The 21,714-nt window shown below is 43.6% G+C and overlaps 1 protein-coding gene across 1 annotated transcript in view; it reads right to left on the bottom strand.

Moving 5' to 3' along the window:
• Window positions 1–13,675: 13,675 nt before the first annotated feature.
• LOC119652355 (neurotrimin) overlaps window positions 13,676–21,714 on the bottom strand; it is a 39,441-nt gene continuing 31,402 nt past the window's right edge. Inside the window, exons 3-7 of the mRNA XM_038056438.1 lie at window positions 14,891–15,098; window positions 14,373–14,660; window positions 14,031–14,312; window positions 13,879–13,953; window positions 13,676–13,813 (exon numbers count right to left, since the gene is read on the bottom strand). Coding sequence (XP_037912366.1) covers window positions 13,698–13,813; window positions 13,879–13,953; window positions 14,031–14,312; window positions 14,373–14,660; window positions 14,891–15,098 — 969 coding nt within the window. The 3' untranslated portion in view covers window positions 13,676–13,697. The remainder of the gene's footprint in view (window positions 13,814–13,878; window positions 13,954–14,030; window positions 14,313–14,372; window positions 14,661–14,890; window positions 15,099–21,714) is intronic.

Here is a 21,714-nt window from a genome sequence, read left to right as displayed (position 1 = left end):
GAGTTTCCTAGATTCGCTGTACGGTTTCCTCCTTCTGACCTGTTGGTGTTGGTTTTCCGGATGTCCTGTCCGCCTTTTTTTCTCTTAGGCGCCTGCTGATTACTTAAAGGATCCCCCTCTTTTTCACGTACTCGCTTATTTCGCTGGGATTCGATGGTAGTACGGTTAGGCGTCACTTGGGTCGCTTGTGATACTGTTGGCACAGCGGGATTCGGCGTGTTCTTATTATTCTTTTCCTCCATCTGTGATCTATTATAGAGAACTCTAATAGCCCTCACCATATTCTTTATGGCTTGGTGCACGTTGTGCTTGTCCTTGATAAACTCGGACAGCTCAACTATTTTTGCCCCAAGCTGGGTGAAGGGTAATTCCTCCGGATCGGGACTCTGCTCCCTATAAGTCCCGGCAGGGTTACTTCTTTTACATGGTCCTTCACTTTTGGCCTGTTCTTTATCCTTCATCGTCTTTGGCATTGGTGGAGATCTCAAAGTTGATGAGCTTCTTTTGAATGGATCTCTTCCTTGTTCCTGGAGCACCTCCTGCTGTCGAGCATCTTGAACATGTGCGGTGGGTGTTGTCACGGTTTTTGTTGTCCAAAAAGCTGCTTTTAGTTCATTTTTGTTTGGTCTTGTTATTGTTGTTCTCGGTAAAGTCGTACTTCGCTTGAATACTTCCTTCTTCAGATCCAAATCACTTGTAGCATTATATGCCAAGGTGGCCAAGTTGTCCACCACCGAGGCACTGCGGTCGAGGGATATCGACGACCGGGAGCCCGCTTGCTCACTCCCAAAAGCCGCCGGTACTGGGGTTCCGAGCCCCTGCACCATAATTTTCCTCCTTCTCTCGTCTTCCATGGTGGTTTATGTTCTGGGTATCCTTCCCATAGCCATTTTGGTCCGCGCCCCAGAGATGAGCAAACACTAGCCCATGCACAATCAAAAAAGAAAAGTGCCTGAACACATATTTACAGATCAATAGGTATGCCCCTATCCGCCAGCTGGGGTCGCGCCTGATGGGGGATCTGGCCACTCCTCACAGGGCGCTCAACCATCTGGGCGGCACGCTCAAGGTCATTCTCCTCTGGGTTCCCGGGCATAGGAACATAGAGGGGAATGTGCGAGCTCACGGATTGACCAGGCAAGGCTCTGCTCTTGGCAGTCCCTCGGCGAATACAGTCGGTGTTCCGCTGGCGGCTGTCGGGGGCGGAGTCTACTCGCACTAGCAGCCACGGGCCTGAGATGGTGAAGGTTTACAAGCTGTGCCAAGTCAAGGAGAATTTGGCCCGCTTATAACATAGCCCGATCACGAGAGCTCCTGTGCCAGACGCGTGCAAATGCATTCAAGATTACGGCGGTCTGCACGGGGCACTGGCCCATAGGGGGCCATGCCGCTAGGCTCGGCATACCCTACAACTCGCATTGCCGAAGCTGCGGAGAAGGAAGGGAAACCCTTATGCACTTTCTCTGCGATTGCCCAGCTCTGGCTAGAGTCAGGCTGCGGACACTAGGTAAACCATTCTTTGGGGACCTCAGAGAGATTTCTAGCTGCAGGGTCGGAGAGCTGCTTTCCTTCGTGAATGCTACGGGCTGGCTCTGAAGATCCGAGCCGGCTGAACTCCCCTTTCCAGCTCCCATAACAACAGTCACCGTCCTAGGAGTTTGTGGCATCAAAACGGCGCACCAAAGCGCTAATTGGGCTCCTCGGAGCGGCCACTGATACCTACCTACCTACCTACAGGTTTCCGTTCATTGAAGAGAGAAGTAGTACGCAATGTGAACGGGACAAAGGCTGAAGAAAAAGAAAATTTGATCCTTAATTTCCCAAGGAAACAGAAATTTGAATCACGCGTGCGTTTAAGGACTGTACGACAAAATACTTTAATTTATGAAAGAGAAAAAAATGTCGAAAATATCAATGGAAAAAATTTGAACTGTTCATCGTAGACGCCAGACAGCTTTTAGGGATATCGAATTGGTGGACCTCGGCGCAGAATCGGGACGTTTTGAATTCCTTATTAAAGCAGGCCTAGACCGGGTACTGGTTGTTGCGCCGTTGATGATGATGATAATCGTAGACTTCATTTGATATCCAAAGAGCAAATTTAAAAAAAAAAGCTGTATGAAGTGTAGCCGGTGAGTAGAACGGGATAAGATTTCAAATAAGCCGAAGAGCAGTTGGGTCGAATCAACCAATCAACGGAGCAAACTGCGAGCTGGTTTGTTCGAGGTTATCCCTCCTTTACGATGTTCATTAGCTGATTGCCTCGTGGGTACTTTCAATACATAAAAACTAAGGATATTTTCCATTCTAAATAGAGGAGCACTGCTCGGAGATAATCGTACGCACACCTCTCTTCTCGGCTGTTTCTGCAAGTTTATGTTATAGACCGCTATAATCCGATCCCACCAAAATTCAAGTTGAGTTAGATCGACACCTTTCGGTAGGTTTTAAGCTCGTGCGCTTCTGAAGGCTTAGACTACTGTTAGTGCTGTTATAAATGCGAATAATTTGCCCTGATGCCTCTAATAATTTATTGTAGTAAAATTGCACAATTTTGCATGGAACAATTACTACGGAATTAATCCGTCTATTATAATTGTTCAGTCAGACCAAAGGTAAACTACCGCTAAGAAATGAAGCGGTCAACGAAATATCTCGGCTTAGAGTGTTAATGAATTACTTGTTCATTGAAAGTTGAGAACTCTCTGGAATTCTGTGCAGAACACAATGCAAAACAAGCCAAGGTAGCATGAAGGAGGCCACTCATAACGAGGAGGAATAGCATCGGTGAAAGAATGCGGCTTTGTCGGACTTCAAATTCATTGGATACAGTACGGTACAGAAAGAAACCAGCCCGCTGTTTTTCGATGAGGCTTTCGAGTTGTTGCTATATGCGTTCCTGGATTGTTTTTTTATTATCTTTACGACTGCAAGGAGTATACAATTACTCCACCAATTGCTGTCCTTAAGACATGTAGAATCTTAATCATCCCGGATTTCCAGGATTTACGAAGAAGTGGAAGTGAAAGCGGCTGCAAAATACGGTTCTGCATGTTGATGGCAAAGTAGACCAAATTTTTATTTGGGAGAGGGTCCTCTATCGACATCTAATGGTGACTTGGAATATTATCCACAAAAGGTGAAACTTTCGTCATGCAATTGAAAGTCGTGCTGAAATGCTCGGTTCATCTCTTGAGCTGTTGTGGATGGGAAATCTACCACTAACGTGCCCCACAGGACCATTGAAAGGCTTACGACCATATGCACACTCGTTCGTAATACAGTATATGGTAACGAGGGTATCGTCTGTAATTGCCTTGCATGCTACTTCTCGTGCATTTTCCCCCTAAAGGGGCTCTACAGCGCTGCGCTTACTTTCCCTCGCAGCTATCACTAGGTCCTGGTGTCACTTGGTTTGCTTGATACTTGCATATTCAATCAGGTCTTCTGACGTTATTTCGGAGGGTGGTGGAAAAATTGGCCGTATCAGAGATAGAGGCACTTTTGATACTGACTCTCCCTGGGCGACCGTCGAATTGTAGAGATGGCTCGCATTATTTTTTGCTCCCCTGCGAGCAGACATAATAGCGACACGTTAGGGTGGGGTACCGTAATTTAAAACCGACTTTTAACTTCTTCTTTTTTTCAGTCTTTGTCGCTTTCACAAGCGAGGTCGGCTCGTCGTGATCGGTTTCGCCATTCGGTTCTATCGAATGCCTGATCTGGATACAATCGCGAGGCTTTTAAATCCAACATATCAAGCCACCGTTGTTTCGACTTCGATGTTCAGATCAATCTTGGCAAGTGAATTCTCGTCAGCGCGAACTACGTCACTATACCATCGAAGACCGCTGTCTCACAGTTTTTCCATGATCGGTGCAACCCCATATAGATCGCGGATGTTCTCATTTCGGATGTGATAAAAAGGTGCCAACTCGTTCAACGCAACATTTTCGTCTCGATTACCGCAAGAAGCTGTTCATTGTCTTTTATAGTCAGTCAACACTCAGAAGCATAGAGATCGACGGGACGAACGGTAAATTACAGATGATCGAGCAACAATAACTTGTCTTCAGTAACTGCCAACCAAAGATCGCCCCAATTTTCTTTATATTCTTCGCTACTGCCTGGTGTTGGTCCTTGATTTTTCGAAATTTTCGTCTCAATTCTTCAAAGTCCAGCAATCGCGGCCTCGGATTGCAAAAAACAACCAGCGTGTAATTTTCATTATCCACTGAGGCCTCTCATCTGCTTCGGGATTTTCCTGGTGGTCGTTTTCCTTCCATCTTGTTTCTGAGTAGGCGCCTGGCAATCCTTTTGTTGACCATGCATTCTACATGTCTACCCAATGAAGTTTTCGAATCTGAACATGGATCGCGGCTTCTGATTCGTTGTATAACAGGCATAACTCACTGCTGTATCTCATTCGCCATTCACTGTCCCCATCATTGAGCCTAATATTCTCCTGAGGACACGACGTTCCAAATCATTGATTTTTTGTTCTATGACCTGGTTTGTCGTCCACGTCTGTCCACATGACAGGCCGGATCAAAGTTTTATGTAAATAATGATAATCCGCTTGATGATTTTATGTGTTTCGTTATTGCCCTCTTTTGTAAGAGCTGTGCCTAAGTACACAAAACTGTCGACTCGTTTGAAGTGATAATCGTTTAGTATCGCGTTTTGTCTGAGTTGCGTGTTTCTTGTTGGTGTCATTATTTTGGTATTCTCTTCGTTTATTTTTAGACCAACTTCCTTCGCTGCTTTATCAAACTCATTGATCAGGGTCTCTTTTTGCCTTCTTTCAGTGGTGCCAGGATATTTATATCATCCGCATAGGTAGCACTCAATTCAGGTCCACTACCATCTTTCGGTTTTCATATTTCGGAGCAATGTTGCCTAATTTTGTGGCCAGTCCATCGTCTTGCCTTAATTCGGAGTAATTTTTTTGGTTGATTTCATATTTTTACTTGAGCAGAGAGAAAACAATGAAGCAGAGTTGGTTCCCGAAATATGATATTTGGTTTGGTGTTTGCACCAAATTTTTAGGAAATAATCTTCTCAACTCTTTTAATTTTATTTAAATCTAATCAGTTTCGAAAATTTAGTGGACGTTATATTAGGACTTCTCTAGTAACTGCTTTACTGAGAATAGCCGACCAATCATTGATTTTCCATGTTGAAATAATCCTCCTTGGTAGTCGACGATATTTTGTAGAAGCCTTCGATCCTTCGTTCGATAACTGACAGCACATAATACGTACACAACAACGATATAGTTCTCACAGGTGAGTTTGTCATCTTTTTTAGAAATAGGGCAACGACCCTTTTGCACTAATCTTTGGGCATAAAGTTTATCAGCACATGAAGTCTGGCCTCCATCCCCATACACCCTCATTTTAGTAGCTCCGCAGGTATTTCATCCATACTCGGCGCTTTGTTCTTTCCCAGTCTTTTTAGTGCATTCTTGACTTCATCACGTGTAGGTGTTGGGGGGGGGGGGGGGGGGGGGGGGGGGGTTGGGGCGTGTCTGTGCAGCTTCCGCTTCTTCGATGAGCGGGAATTAGTTGTGGTCATATATGGCCAAATATTGCGCCCATTTGCTCCATGCTTCCAATAAAATTTGCCACTGCGTCCCTGTAAAATATGTTCCTGGACTGTAATTCCCTTGCCATTCATTGTCTGTAATATAATTCCATCAAGGAGTTCGTCAATTGCGACTGGCGATATATCGCTGCATTAGATTTCAAAGATAAGAGAGGCATGAGTAAATTGGAGGTTTTCGTTTGGTAACGAGGGATATTCCTTTTGCTGGCCTTCTTTGGTCGTACTGTGCTGATTTTCTTCTTTGATGCTAGTGCTCACTGCCTCCTGGTTGTCAATCAGGTTGCATTTAGAACTTAAGGAGAGGAGATCATTTGGTGGACGAATTTCGTTGTTTTATAGATAGTGTATGCTACCCGGAAACTTGACCCGTAAATAAATTTTCTTTTGATATTTTTGAAATCGTTTCTGCATGCTCGATTGCAACCTGATTACAGACTTGTAACTTCGACTATGTTTACAATTTGATGCGACCAAATATACACATGTCTCTAATTTGAGAAACAATCTGTTCTTTCTTTCAAACATCATCATCATCATCAACGGCGCAACAACCGGTATCCGGTCTAGGCCTGCCTTAATAAGGAACTCCAAACACTCCGGTTTTGGGTCGAGGTCCACCAATTCGATATCCTTAAAAGCTGTCTGGCGTCCTGACCTACGCCATCGCTCCACGTCAGGCAGGGTCTGCCTCGTCTTCTTTTTCTACCATAGATATTGCCCTTATAGACTTTCCGGGCTGGATGATCCTCATCCATACCGATTAAGTGACCCGCCCACCGTAACCTATTGGGCCGGATTTTATCCACAACCGGACGGTCATGGTATCGCTCATAGATTTCGTCATTGTGTAGGCTACGGAATCGTCCATCCTCATGTAGGGGCCAAAAATTCTTCGGAGGATTCTTCTCTCGAACGCGATCAAGATTTCGCAGTTCTTTTTGCTAAGAACCCAAGTCTCCGAGGAATACATAAGGACTGGTAAGATCATAGTCTTGTATAGTAAGAGCTTTGACTCTATGGTGTAACGTTTGGAGCGAAACAGTTTTTGTAAGCTGAAATAGACTCTGTTGGTAACCAACAACCGTGCGCAGATTTCAATGTCATAGCTGTTATCAGTTGTGATTTTCGACCCTAAATAGGAGAAATTTTCAACGATCTCAAAGTTCTGGTCTTCTATCTTCATTGTTTTCGTTTAAGCAGTGCGATTCGATGTTGTTCGTTCTTTTGGTTTTGGTTTTGACGCTGACGTTGCCACTATGCACTTCGTCTTGCCTTCATTAATGTGCAGCACAAGATCTCGCGCTGCCTGCTGGACCTGGATGAAGGTAGACTATACATCTCGGGTTGTTCTCCCCATAATGTCAATATCGTCAGCATATGCCAATAGTTGGCTGGACTTGAAGAGGATGGTGCCTCTCGCATTTACATCTGCATCGCGAATCACTTTCTCCAGGGCCAGGTTAAATAGGACGCACGATAGGGCATCCCCTTGCCTTAGACCGTTGTTGATGTTGAATGTCCTCGAGAGTGCCAGATATCCTTCACTTTGGGTATGCTTATCCAGCGTGTGGATTTCTCATAGTGCGAAGATAATTGCCTAGCAATCGCAGTCCTCTCTAACTTGCAAGGACATACCCCGCGCCAGTGCAGTGCTGACAAAAGTCAGGTCTTAAACCGAGCCGCACTTCGCTATCCGAGAGGATAACTTTCACTTTGTCTCTTCCCCAATGTGAGACTGGGTTGGACGTACACCATATATTTTTATTTTGTTTGCTCCAAACTGCATGAAAGGTAGTTTCTCCCGGTCTTGGCTTTGTTTTCTATGAACCTTAGCCAGATTTTTCCTTTTAAGCACTCCTTCCTTAGCATTTTTTGAGCTTCCTCGGGTTTCTGTTTTGCGGCCTTTGGCATTGGAGAAGACCCGATTTATATTAATACATAACTAAGTTTTCAACCAGGAAAAACAGTTAATGCCAAGTCTGGACCCGAGTTCGGTGAGAAGCAGGGCGTGATCCATAAAATCAAGAGATTTGAAGAAGTCTGTAAAGATTGTACGAAACGCGCGAAGATTGTAGAAACGCGGCTGCATTGAAACTCATGCTGGTCCTTCACAATAAGGTGCTTGAATAAAGACGAGGGGGAATGTTTTACGTATCGCTCGAGACCTTTGGCGATGGAGGATAAGAGCAACAGTGGGCGGCAGATTTCGGATCGTGTAATGTTAGTTTTTTTGTGTAAGGTAATAATACAAGCTTTCTTCCACATATCCGCAAATATGAAATTGGACTAGCTCTTGTTAAAAATGACAAAAAGTAGGAAGGGTAGCTCTTTGTACGTATGTCTTTTAGAAAGAGTTAGGAGCAGCCACCAGAACCATAACTTCCATCAACATTATCGTTGCCGAGAAAAAATCTAACAGGAATTCAGAAGAGCAAAAAGAGTAAAGACATAAGCTGAAGCAGACATCCACGAACTGATTTATCAGATTGAGAAGTAAACTCAGTGGAATTATTTCTGATAGCCGAAGTGGAGAATCGCGGACGAGTGACCAGAAGAGCTCCAGTAAGACCAAACGTTTGGAGTGGGCGTTGGTGATTAAAGTTTCCAATAGATGAAAACAGGGCTATAAAGTTACTCTGGTCTTCATCATTACCGAAATATCGAAATCACAAGTGAGAGTTGTATGTTGGACATCTCAAATTTGTGTAATGAACTGGAAAGGGTAATTACGCAGCCTAAGATGAGCCGGGAGAACAGACCCGAGGAGATTTTCCAAAAAACCATGAAATGCAAAATCTGCCTGAATGAGTAAATTGTTAAAGGAAACTTATTTGGGGCGTGGAAATCGGAAGATTGGATCTATTCACCTGTGCCTGTATCAATGCGTTCAATGCAAAAATTGCGGGGCAAATAGCACACACGATAGCACACATTTTCGCTAGCAATGTATACCCAAAACTGAGATAGGTGTTAACTGAATTAATTCGACACCAGTTTCTGAGGACTCGTTCATAATATCTAGGAACAATTTCCAAAGTGAATCATATAGAAATATTCATAATAATGTATGGAGCACGGGTAAGACCGGTGGAGCTACAACGTGAGCGCCCGCGGTGAAAATATCCGAGGTTGCAATGCACAATCTACAAAATATGCCTCTACTAAACACGAGGAAGTGGTTAGGTTTTGCGCATTTGGAAATAGTATTGACCAACAAGAGTGATATACTATAAATACGAAAGGGACAATCTGGTTGAGTTATAGGACTGACTCGAGGTATATAAGGTTTGGTCCTAGTGACTTGTTCGTAATACCTTCGGATCTGGTGCGATTTCTCCCTGTACTTTTCTAGTTCAGAGACTTGTTGGTTCTCCCAGGCTTCCTTTTTCCGTTTGTGAAGTCGCTTCTCCGCTCGACGGAGTTCATGATAAGTCTCTGCGCGTACCCGCGTTCTTTGTGAATGCAACATTACTCGGTATGCAGCATTTTTCTGTTCCGTTGCTAGCTTACATTCATCGTCAAACCAGCCACTCCGATATCTCTTGCGGCTGGGGCTAAGTATATTTCTGGCCGTATCAATGATAACACTTTTCAGGTGTGATCATTTGGTGATGCTTCATCTCCAGGATCTCTGTTGACTGCGGTTATTGCGGCATCCATTGCCTTCTTAGAGGTGTTGCGGAGGGTTGTGTGGTGAATGGCTTCAGTATTCACTCTCATCTGATTGTCAGAGGGGATTCTAGGTGGTATCGTAATTCGAGCTCGGAGCACTATGCCAACGAGATAGTGGTTCTCGTTTTAACTGAGCAAGTAGCAGAGTCATTATGGATACAAATTTCGACTGTTATATCAGGGCAAAGGTTGGAATTTCGGATGTAAGCACGCTCGTTTTTAACAATATCTATGATGCGTGCAGGTAGAAAATTTTAGGTGTAAAAAACCGGAAAAATTTTGCTTTCTATGAAAAACTCAGGAAACTACAAGAGAGGTACCTAAAACTGTGCGAGAAATTTGAATTACAAGGTATTTTCTGACAAAAGCCTTATGAAATATATCTCACAAAAATCTGTCTAGCGACATAAGCCTGTCTCAGATTTCTAGTTCGTTGAAGACGGCCTTTTAATCATCAAAACCGATATCTTGTTCGAAGTTCATCACAAGATACCTACAATAGCCTGCCTCCTTGATAAAAGGAAAGGTTTCTACTCTGTATGACAATCCGGATTGGCTTCTACGCTCAATAATATCATAAATTTCCACCTGCACCTCCGTAAGCTAATCTTTAGCTTTTTAGATGGTCGACAATCCCCAGTGAAATTTTAGTAACAGCTCTCCTATCCCTTTTCTAGGGTTCCTGGAATCCCACAAACATTTTCTTGCTCTTCACAATGAACATTCCCAAACCCCCTCCTAGCTACAATCATAGCAAGATCCTCTAATATGTTGATGACTTCATAGTTTACACTTTCATGAAGTACAGGTTATGCGGGCAAGTCGGTCGGAATTAGTATTTGGATGAACTTCATTGAGGAGGCTATTGTTCTCTGCGGCAACAGAATGAGGATGACTCCGAAAATGTCTGCTAATACGAAAAACCTGTCCTTTGAAATCAATTAAATTCCCATTCCAACCTGTCAATAAGTCTATCTAGGCGTCATCATTACCTCCAATAATAAGGTAGTAAACCTTGTGAACGGCGCCTTCAAATCACTACATCCTACCCTTCAACCTGTTCCACAAAAGATCAGAATTTTCTGTTACCAACAGTTGATCAGACCTTTCGTCACTTTCGGATTCATCTTCTGGAAGGATGTCTTCCCTAGACATATAGAGAAGCTCAAGAGGCTGCTTGATGGGTATCGTCGGTAAGTTTTCATACTTTGACCTTTTGTACTTTCCCAATATACAGGGTGGGGTTTAATTATGGAAAATTTAAGACTACACATTAAAATCGAGAAAACGTGGTCTTGATATGGAGCAAATTCACTTAAATATGCAAAACCGGGCCTGGACCACTTTCTTCATGGAGGATATCGTTAATTCGTGCGAAAAAAGGCAGAACTTTGTCGATTACACTTTGAGCCAGAGCTGAAAATATTATTGTTCAAGGATTGAGGGGTCCTAAGTCTACATTCACTTGATGTCGGACCGGACCAAATGGGGAGCAACTCACTCCGACTTTTTTGGTCCACGAACCCCTCGTTTAGCGCTTAACAGACTTCAAAAAAGTCTTGGGGTTGTACTTGAATTGCGAAGTATTTAGCTGGCTATTTAAGTATCTGGAGTTATTGATTAATTATAGGTTTATGACATGACCAAATATCTCTAAACTAGACAGAAGAACTATGATGGAGCCTTCTCAAAAATTTTTCAAAAGGGGAACTAGCTCTCCTTTACAAAGGGATGAACTACGTTTTGGTTTAAAAGTGAGATCGAGGCGGCCATTCAATACCGTAAGAAAAGATCTAACCAATTAGACCCAAAAATAGACAATGCCAAGGACAATGGGATCAAAAAGAGGAATAAAGAAACTGCCATTGTCAAGGGGTTTAGTAAAAAACCCGTTTTTTACATAAACGCGGACAAGGAAATGCGATTGTGATCATAAATCCTTGAACAACGGCAACTCCCATGATCTGAGGAAAGACCCAATACCAGAGTCGATCAAACGGATGGAAAAAATGATAGAGGAGTGCGAAGGTGACATTGAAAACCTCTTAAAGGTGCGAATGTCTAATCCAACCCTTCCAACGATCAGGTGCCCGCCTAAAATCCATAAAGTTGCTAACGAAGTAAGGGAGATAATCGCTACAGCAAACCCTCTAAACCAGAAACTAGCGAAACGTATCGAAACTAAGGACGGGGGTCAAAAAACGCGGCGAAAAACAGGGAAGAGCTCATCGAACGTATCCGCGAAAATCTAAAAGAAATAGCAAATGAAGAAATGCTGGTATGCTTCAATGTGAAAAATCTGTTCCCTAGCATCCCTGTAAAAGAGGCGCTGTTCTACCTGGAAGAAGACCTTCTGGAGGGAGTGAGAGAAAGATGTTCGACAATATAGAAAATTGCCTCCTTATGTATGACTGCAACCTATTTCATTTTTGGAGGTAAATTCTACAAGACGACCTCAAGAGTTGTAATGGGTAACCCTCTTTCTCCAGTACTCAGTGAAATCATCATTAAAAAAAAATAGAAAAGAGAATAGAAAAAGAGGGAATAATCCCTCCATGTTGGGTAAGATATGTGGATGATGTCCTTGCCGTGGTCAAGAGGCAAGGCGTAACCTCCATGTTGGCAAGTTTCAACAATATCCATGAAAAGATTGCCTTCACAATGGAGACGGAAGTGGAGCAGAGCCTTCCTTTTTTGGATTTTAAAATAATAAACAGGGATGGAAAGGTAGAATTTGACATCCAAAGAAAAATCAGTCACACCCGACGAACCATTCCAATAATCTTTAATCATTCATGGAGTCAAAAAATTGCCCTTTCTACTCCATGATCCATTGCATGTACACCGTCCCTTTACATAAATGAGCAAAATTTTGAGAAGAAGAAAAACCCGCGAAGATGAGCGGCAACAAGGAAAAGGCAGAAGGGTATCTAATAAGACGAAAGGAGAGGCGATTGAAGAGGCGGGAACTAACGTAGCAGCCAACAGCAAGAAAATCCAGAAAACAGATTCCCTTGAATCTATTCAAGGGCAACGTGTACCTTTGATAAATTAATGCTAAAAAAAACCTGGTACTGATGTTTACAAACAGGAAAGGAAGCAGTTAAAACAAAAACTGACTTTCCCAAAAAAACTGCCTGTAACAGAAAGAAAAGACTGGGATCTACAAAATCAATTACCCGATATGCGGCGAGATCTAAACAACTTTTGTGTTACACAATGTATAGAACATTGGTTCGAAAGCATACGAAGAGGTCTACTTTGGTTCTAATAACTAGTCCTTAATCTGCGATCCCGTCAGTAACAGTCGCTTTGATGTGCTCCGTCCTGATGTGAATTTTCAGCAAGGATTTGCTTGTTACCCTTAAATTGGTACCCTCCATAGAGTTCTCGGAAAGTAGCGAGCGTTTGGATCCCTCACGTATATTTTTTATAAAATCAACGTGTCTATACCGATGCTTCGGTCCGGACTGGATCTAAAAATAACTCAACGAACAAGGGAATTCGCGATGGCCTAACGAGATAAACCAGAACGCAACTAAACCTCAACTAAACCTGGAAAATAAAAAAATGGCTAGACCGCGCGTTGGAACCGTGAGTCTCTGGACCTGATCCGCGATCGAGAGGGAGAAATCCACGACGGATTACAGCCTCAATTATTGTTTCCTCTGCTTCAGATTTTCAATGAGGCGCGGCCCCTGAGGTTCCCTTCGTTGGCATCCTCCGGCCACTATTTTGGAGGATGTCCCTAATATATTCGTGTTTGTGGGGTCAATCGAAGTAGCCGATTTCTTTTAGGTTTTGGGATAGCTCTTCCCTCTAGGTCGTCTTCGGCCACTCAGGATGGTCGTTTGATCATCCTATTTTCCATCAGGTTTATTACAAATATTTTAGACCAATACTATCAGTCAATTGTGGACTGCGTTAAGAAATTACTTTACGCATCAGCGTAACTTGGATTTGTGGTCGACATATCAACGAACGTTTCAAATTAAAATTTGACCCCATTGTCGTATGCCCTGCCGTTATGTGTGGTTCTGAGTGTTGGTTGACTATCAATTACAATGAACTGTGCCTCGCGTTAATTGCTGCTTGGTTAATACGCAAGATGATGATTTGAGAGCCTCTCGACTCCATGCAGATTCACCGAGTAAAATGGCGAAATCAATCTAAAAGAGCTCTGTTTCGGGGCGGGATAAAATCTGAATAATGAGATGATGGTTCTGAAATGTAATCTTTAGAAAACAGGGTATTATTTTTTGATTAAAATTAAAGAATTAAACAATGGATTTTAGTGCTACTTTACCGTAGAATTCTCTAAAAACAGTTTACCATTCTATATTAAAACTTGAATACTTTATTGCTATAAAATCATTGCTTTCATACATATAATTATAAATAAGATACCGCCAGCATCTTCAGCAGTTTATGACTATAATGTACAGCAAATAGAATACAGGAACTGAAGTAGTACTGCCAGGATTGAGGTTTACACAGCCTGACTGCCGTCCGGAAGATATAGCAGGAGTTAGTTCTGTGAAAAAATGGAACAATTTAAATAAAAATTAAAATAAGGAGCCAAACTCATCTTATACTTACGAATCAAATTTTCTATGATATTGTCGTTAAAATTATCTGTAGCCGGCGAAACTTGAACCAAAGGTGGAGCTTTTTCTATGAATTATGAAGTGGCAAAAAATGTAAGGACTAATCGGAAAATTTATGAACTTTTCTCAATTATTGTTACTTACGAAAAACCGTGATGACCTTCTCTGATTGTCCCAATGAATTTTTCGCGATGCACTTATACTCCCCAAAGTCCTTAGTCTGTATTGGACGAATTGTTAATCGCATCACTATCTTAAAGATATTCTCCAAAGTGACCGACTCGTAGGTGCCTCCTTGGATGAACTCCTTATCACGAAGCCAATAATTCACTGAATTCGGATGAGATTCAGTAACGCACTCTAGAACAACTTTTTGTCCTGGACTAACAAAGATTTCCTCCTGGCGAGTTCGAATGTTCGGTGGGACTAAAGTAGATGGAAAATGATGAGGAACTTAGAGAAAATTAAGGAGGTGAAGTCACTTACAGTTGACAACGAGTAAAACACGTTTGCTGACGGTTGGTGGGATGCCGTTTGAGGCAATGCAGAGATAAGCACCCATGTAGTGGCGATTTACATTCTTCAGTGATAGATTTTGGCTTTCTATGCTGAACACTTCCTTCCCTCCTACAGAGAGGATGGGCTTTTCCTTCTCTCGACGCCATGTGATTGTTGGCGGTGGAAGACCTGATGCCGAACACGTGAGGGTTGCATTTTGACCCTCGTCGACAACAATATCACGACTGGTTTCGAAGTCGAGGATATCGGGGGGTACTTTTAGATAAATTTAAAGAAGATAGTATCACTTGAAATAAGATATTCATATCAATGTTACAATAAGGATCACAATTATAGATGGGACCAATTTTTGTGACTGAACCTTTGATGAAGAGACATCAAGTGAGGGCTACCTAAATACTTCTCCTTTCGTTACAGGATTAACATCCTTATTGGTATCTTTTCGATGTAACATAGAAAATTTTGGAAGTTAATGCAAAACTTACCAACAACATCCAAATATCCGACTTGACTCTTCATCGGGTCCGTATTTATCTGGCACATATACCATCCTCGATCCGATTCGCGTACATCGCGTATCCTTAATTGCCAAATACGATGTTCCGTGTGACTAATTCCGATACGTTGATTTTTCGTGATAACATGATTTTGAATAGTTAGTATCGTCTGGGTGTCAACACGTAACCACGCTACCTGCAAAAGGACGAGAAACGGCTACGATAAAAATAATACTTCGTGCAAGGGAACTTCGTCTATGAAGTCTATAAAAGAATTACTGATTAGTGGTGAGTTTCCCTACACTGGCAAGTAGAACTAATAATTTTGTTAAATACACCTCTTACAAATGTACGTGGAGAACGTTAGAATGCATTTTTGTTGAACGCGGAGGAGGGGACTCAGATGGAATTACTCACGAAAAAAACGCTCATTCATGCCGAAGATGAATGGGTACTGGTGCATGTTGCGTGGTCTTAATATGTCCTCCAAATTCAGATTGAGGTATAAAGTCTGGCCTTTAGAGAAGTCATTCAGGATTTCAGTTTGTAACATGATATGGTGGTGGTTTAGATTGCCTACTTACGGTATTTGATGTTAATTTGAATAATTGTTTTATTAAGGGCCATAATTTCGATTATGAGGTAGAACCTTAATAAGATTCTGGAAATTGCAGGAATGCATTTCAATGTGCTTTCCCGTGAAATAATATATAGTTTCTAGCACAAAAGAAATTAGTCATTATCCATTATTTTTCTGGGATCTTAATTCCAATAGGAAATCCTGGAAAGGATGTTTTGAATTTAGACTCAGACTTTGTACATTAGAAAACTGCTGCTTCTTGAGCGTGTGGCGCGGCAGGATCTGCAGCACGCAGTTCATGACTTGGCGCACCCCGGCATCAGGACAACAAACCGGTTAGTCACCGGCAAATACTTCTGGCCCTCCATGAACAAGGATATCAATTCCTGGGCCAGAGGGTGCATCGCATGCCAAAAGTGTAAAGTCTCCAGGCATGTAAGGAAAGAAATGGGCTCATTCCCCCGCACTACCAAGCGTTTCCACACGATACACCTCGACATAATAGGGCCTTTGCGAGACTCGCACGGCTACAAGTATTGCCTCACAATCATGGACAGGTTCACGCGGTGGCCTGAGGCAATACCTCTGAAAGACATTACGGCGCAATCTTGTGCCGAAGCCCTCTGCCGAGAGTGGATACCTCGCTTTGGCGTCCCTGCAGTGGTCATCACTGACCAGGGAATGCAATTTGAATCCACCCTTTTCTCGGAGTTAGGCAAACTCCTGGATTTTAAACGCCAGCGGACTACGGCATACCACCCGCAATCCAATGGGATGCTAGAACGTTGGCACTGGACGCTGAAAGCCGCCATTATGGCACGCGACGACCCGTCCTGGACTCAAGTCTTGCCTCTCGTCCTACTCGGCCTTCGTACAACCCGCCGAGAGGAATTTGCTGCCAGCCCCGCGGAGCTGGTATACGGGGAGAACCCAAGACTCCCAAGCGATCCGGTCTTCAACAAGAGATCGGGTCTCACGGAGTCGGGGTTGGTGCGTCTGCTGAGGGACAATCTCCGACGCATCAAAGCGCCACCAACCACTCGACACTCGTCCATACCTGCTTGTTCGCCCAAGGAACTGGACACATGCATGCACGTGCTGATCAGGACGGATGCCGTCCGGAAGCCGCTGCAGCCTCCATATGAGGGCCCGTACCGCGTTCTCGAGGGGGGAGAACATTTCTTCCAGCTCGAGATCGGTGGACACAAAAAGGCGGTCTCTTTGCCCAGGCTGAAACCCGTGTGCGCCCCGAAGCAGCGTCTTGTCCGCTTTGTGGATTAACGGGGAACGAAGTTCCGGGATCCGTCGCCGAAACCCCCTAGGTTTCGTCTGGGGGCGGAGTGATGTGGCGCGGCAGGATCTGTAGCATTCGAAATTTATTTCGAATGTTGCGGATGCGGACGGGTAGATGGCGCGGAACTCTCCACTCACTCATTTTAGAACGCACCAAGGGAGTGGAGAATTAGCGGTGGAAAAATTCCGTTGGTTGGGACAGTAAGGACCGCATGGAAATAAGCCGGTCTCTTCTGTTTCCAACCGCGGCGGTGAATACATTAATACTGATCTTTGTTCTGAAGTTTACCATCCATTTTGTATCGCCCTTGATTATTAAATTAAAATTTAAATATTCGAAATATGGTTCCCTATTGGAATTCCAGGACAGAATGTTCTATTGAAGCGTTCTTTTAACTTCATCGGTCTCCTCTTATTTTGTCGCAAATGCCGTGTAGCAATCACTTGAAGGAGAAAAATATCGTAAGTTGATAACGTGTTAAAAGCGAAGACACATGCAGATACTATGCACCTTTTGGTATAGTTTGTTTGTTTAGTTTAGTGGGGGGAGCGCTGCTCCCAGTAATCAGTCCTTTGTTAGGCCCATTATACTATCCCCGGAGATCGCCTTTTCATCGGTCTCTCGCTGACTGCCTTCGCAGGCTCTCGCGATTGAATGCATACACTCTTCGCTGAAGAAAACCTTACCCAGGTATCTTCGTCTGAGGTCTGAGGAGGCCGGTCAGGTGCATACGAAATGCAGGGCCGTCTCTTCCTCCTGCTCGCATTGGTTGCATATGAGACCACGAGTCCGATTTTTCCATGCATGTAGTTTAAGGGGCGGTGTCCCGTTAAAAGCCTCACTAGGGTTTTTATGTCTCATTTTCTTAAGGGACAACAAAGATGCCCTAGCGGCCCCGGGCCCCTTCACAAAGATTTTAACCTGCTTCCAGAAGTTCAAATTTCTCCATTCGGCTGCGTGAATCCTTGCCGTTTTCCCCTTTAGGATAGAGTTGACAATAGATGACCGAATGCCTAAAGCTGGTTCTGGCCCCACCATTGTGGATTTGGAACCTTAGCAAGCCAGTCAGCTTCCTCGTTACCAGGCGTGTTTGAGTACCCTGGCACCTACATAAGGAATATTTCGTTCAGTCGGCTAAGTTTCGGCAGCACCTGATGATAACTCCACACCAACTGGCTCAATATATCGTTTCTGTTTAGTGCTGAGAATGCTGTCCGACTGTCGGAACAGATTCGAATGGTGCGACCCCTCCATTTTTGCCGCAGACATTCTTCTGCTGCCAATAAAATGGCATACATCTATTGGTCGGTTCATCCCGTGATATTTATGTCAGTTAGAAGTCAATTTCTTGCTTTGTAGGTCCTTTCTGGTAAGGCTAACATTTTGGGTTTGAACAGATAGTTCGGAATATTAGCTAGAAGATTGTCTCAGAGTCCATTTGTCCGTCCCGAAGGCGACACTGAGTACATAAGGTGGGAAAGTTACTCAATTAGGTGATTAGTAAGTTGCAGTATATCACTTTTTGGCAGAATTTAGATTCTGGAACCTGTTGATGATATCTTTAATTTAAATAACGTATGGAATATAAATCAGTGGGAGGAAAGTATCTGGCCTTGATGAGAAAATGTTTGTTTGCCTAAAATCTATTTTCTTTGTCCACGTAAAGCCTTTCCACCTTCTACCCTCGGAACCGCTACGAATCATTACTTCGCGAATACGGAGTTCATTGTGTGTCAGTTTTCCTTTCACCTCTGCATTCCTCCGAGAGTGTTTTGCGAACTTCAGCTGAATTTTAGAGGATCTTTCAAGCTACTTTCTGAAAAGAAGCGCGGAGAGTAGCACATGATGTGCCCTGAGTTTTCAGGTGTAGAAACATATTCGAAACAGAAGAGAATGTCATCCAAACTGATGCAGATATTTCTTGTAACTGCCATACCTTCTCAGGAAATGCGTCAAGTGCTAGTTGTTTTCGCCTTACCGTCGAGGAATTCACTCCTTAAAAGGGCATATCAGTATATGGGTCCTCTTGCGAATCATTCCATTGTTGTTCCCACTTTTTAGTTGACTCTTGTCTTGGTGTTTCTCGGCATTCTGTATTCTTTTCAGGTAGATTCGTTTTTCGCAGGCCTCACTTACCAGAAGATTCATTGGAACCATTTCTGCAATAACACACGCTGCCTTACTTGAGATGTCTTGAAAGTATAGTACACTCTGAGCGTTATTAAGCGGCTGGTCATGTTTACTATCCTTCGATTGCTTTCAGAAGTCAGTGCTTCTTTCTAGATTGAGAGAGAGTAGACAGATCCATTCCGATACAAGTGACTAGTGGCTGTATCTTGGTCCTTCAATGTTGGGCATCTTTCGTGCTATCGATATGCTGCCATTTACCGCTTTTTCATGGTCATAGTCCAGGCGCTTTTTGAAATTAATTATTCCCAGATGCTTCAATCAAGGGTAATCAAGTTCAACCATTTCAAATGAGGTTTTTATGGCGTCGATGGTTTCATTAGCATCCACTTCAGAGTAGATTATTCTGGGCCAACAACCATGGCCACATAATCCGCAGAGCCTATTATAGTAGACTCCTTCGGAAAAGTCCGGGGTGCCCATGAGGGAATATGAACCCAAGTACTCGAAAGATTGTTTAAACCTTACCAAGAAGGGCCTCCGGATTATATTGGGAATATTCACTGGTCACTGTAGCCTAAACTATCGCATTTTTAGGTCTCAACCAGTGGTCTTGAATTTAAGCAAGGTTCAATCTGATATTACCCCATTGTAAATTCCTCGCACGTTGGGATTATTTTTCGTTAAACACACATTTCAACTGAATGTAATTATGCGGTGTTTCCAGCGATTGGGGTAATCCTTAGTGCAGGAAGGTCTCCTATTAACTGCTGACCATGACCTTTGGTGTATCGTACACAAGTAATACAGCGATGAAGTTCGTTTCGTATTACCCTCTGGTCGTTAAAGATCCAATACCATATTTGTAAGTGATTCCGGATCGTCTGGATGAAAAGTATTCTTGTGGGTTTCCCGGATTACTAGGCCAGTAACATAGGGTTTTCCAGGTAGAAGTATCGGATGTTTGTGTTCATCTGATATGATTGCATTCCCTTGTCGTCCTCCAACCTTCAGGGTAGCCCTTTGGATTATTTTTCACGACGTCCACGATCTCCTTGTTAAATTTAGTATTTTGCACACAACGAAGCATTTCATACTCCCCCGAAGAGATCCCTTTCCTTTCGTCGCAAGACGCAGGATGTATGCCGTTACTCTTACGAACTTCGATAATGACGAGAATCACTGTAATAGATCAAAATTATTGCTTAGGTCTGCAAAACACTTTACGTCCTGAGGTATGCAATTCTCTGTAAGGTAGGGGACGCCCTATGAGCTTCTTAGGGCTAATTCCTCTCGAGCCGCAGTCTGGTGGATAGTTACTCAATTTTAAGTATACCCTAGACCAGGGTGCCAGTGTACCCATCGAGGGATTTGAATCGATTCCAGCATTAGAAGATAAGACCGGAGGTGATTATCATCTCCAGAGGAGGTGAAGGGTCATATGCTGACTTTTAGGAGAGTGAAGGCAGATCCCAAACTCACCAGCTTAAGAGATAATGTCAGCCGCATAAGACGGCCTTCGAAAGGGGGTCTTATGCTACAGCTCAAGAAACCCAAATCTGTAACGGCGGACAAATTCTTAAGTTGAATCGGAAAGTCGCTAGGGCAGGAAGTCGACATAAGGGCTAGCAGACCGGAGATCACTATAACTTGCAAATGTATAGACGAAATCAACACGAAAGAGAAAAGAAGCCAAAAGAACTGCTTCAAACAGCTGTGTGACCATGCCGACATAAACTTTTGGGGCGAGGCTTACAAGATGGTAATGAAAAGGCTACGGAGATCACCCGAAGTGACCTGTCCGCGCCTTCTGAAACAGATTATTACCACTATATTCTCTCACCACGAAAATAGGTGAAGGCAAATGGTTGCCCAGCTAAATAAGGGCATATTACCTCCAGTAACTACGGAGGAGCTGCGGGAAATATGTGGCAGGATCGGTCACAATAAGGCCCCATGTTGGATGGCATCCCTAACCGAGTTTTGAAACTGGCAGTGAAGGCTAGGCCCGACCTTTTCGGCAATCTTTGAGGCGTGCCTAAAAGAAGAAATTGTTGGTTCCGAAACCTGGCAAGCCACCTGGAAACCCGGTGTCGTATTGTCTTATCTGCCTGCTGGATATAACGGGGAAGATGATGGAGAGAGTCATTTACAATAGACTCCTACCCATCGTCGAAGCCAGCAATGGTTTGTCGGAACCCTAGTTTGATTTCGGACGTGCCCGCTTTACGGTGGAAGCAATTAGTATGTTAGTAAACCTGACAAAAGGCGCACTGATTTCTGGCGGCTGCTGTGCCGTGTTGGCGCTGGATGTCAAAAAAACATTCAACTCGGGCAACTGGAACATAATTAAAGGGCCGTTGGCTGACATAAGTGTCACCGGGTATTTAGCCAATTTGGTGGAAAACTACTTTTCAGAGACGGAGACGGGACGGATGAGGGCCCCAAAGATAACATTGTCACAGCCGAGGTATCACGGTATCGGTATTTGGTCCCCTGTTGTGGAACTTCATGTATAATGGGGTGCTTGCTCTTTCTGTCCCAGAGGGGACAACGATTGTCAGCTTTGCTAATGACCAAACTGTGGTTATTACAGCAAAACAGGAGGAGGAGATGTGGAGGTCTACTCGACGGAAACAATAAGAGCGGTACAGTCTTGGTAAGAAAGAACCAGGCTGACCCTAGCGGACGCGAAACCGGAAGCGGTCTTAATAACCAACCGCACAATCCATATTGGATCAGGGCCTTTAAGGTTGTTAGAGCACTTCATTCAAGACCTTAACGGCATACTACAGTACACTGTAGGAGGCA

The sequence above is a fragment of the Hermetia illucens genome, chromosome 3 (genome assembly GCF_905115235.1).
Source record: "Hermetia illucens chromosome 3, iHerIll2.2.curated.20191125, whole genome shotgun sequence".
NCBI classification, from domain to species: domain Eukaryota; kingdom Metazoa; phylum Arthropoda; class Insecta; order Diptera; family Stratiomyidae; genus Hermetia; species Hermetia illucens.
Note: the sequence above shows the minus strand (reverse complement) of the source record. Positions and strands in the feature narration are given on the sequence as shown.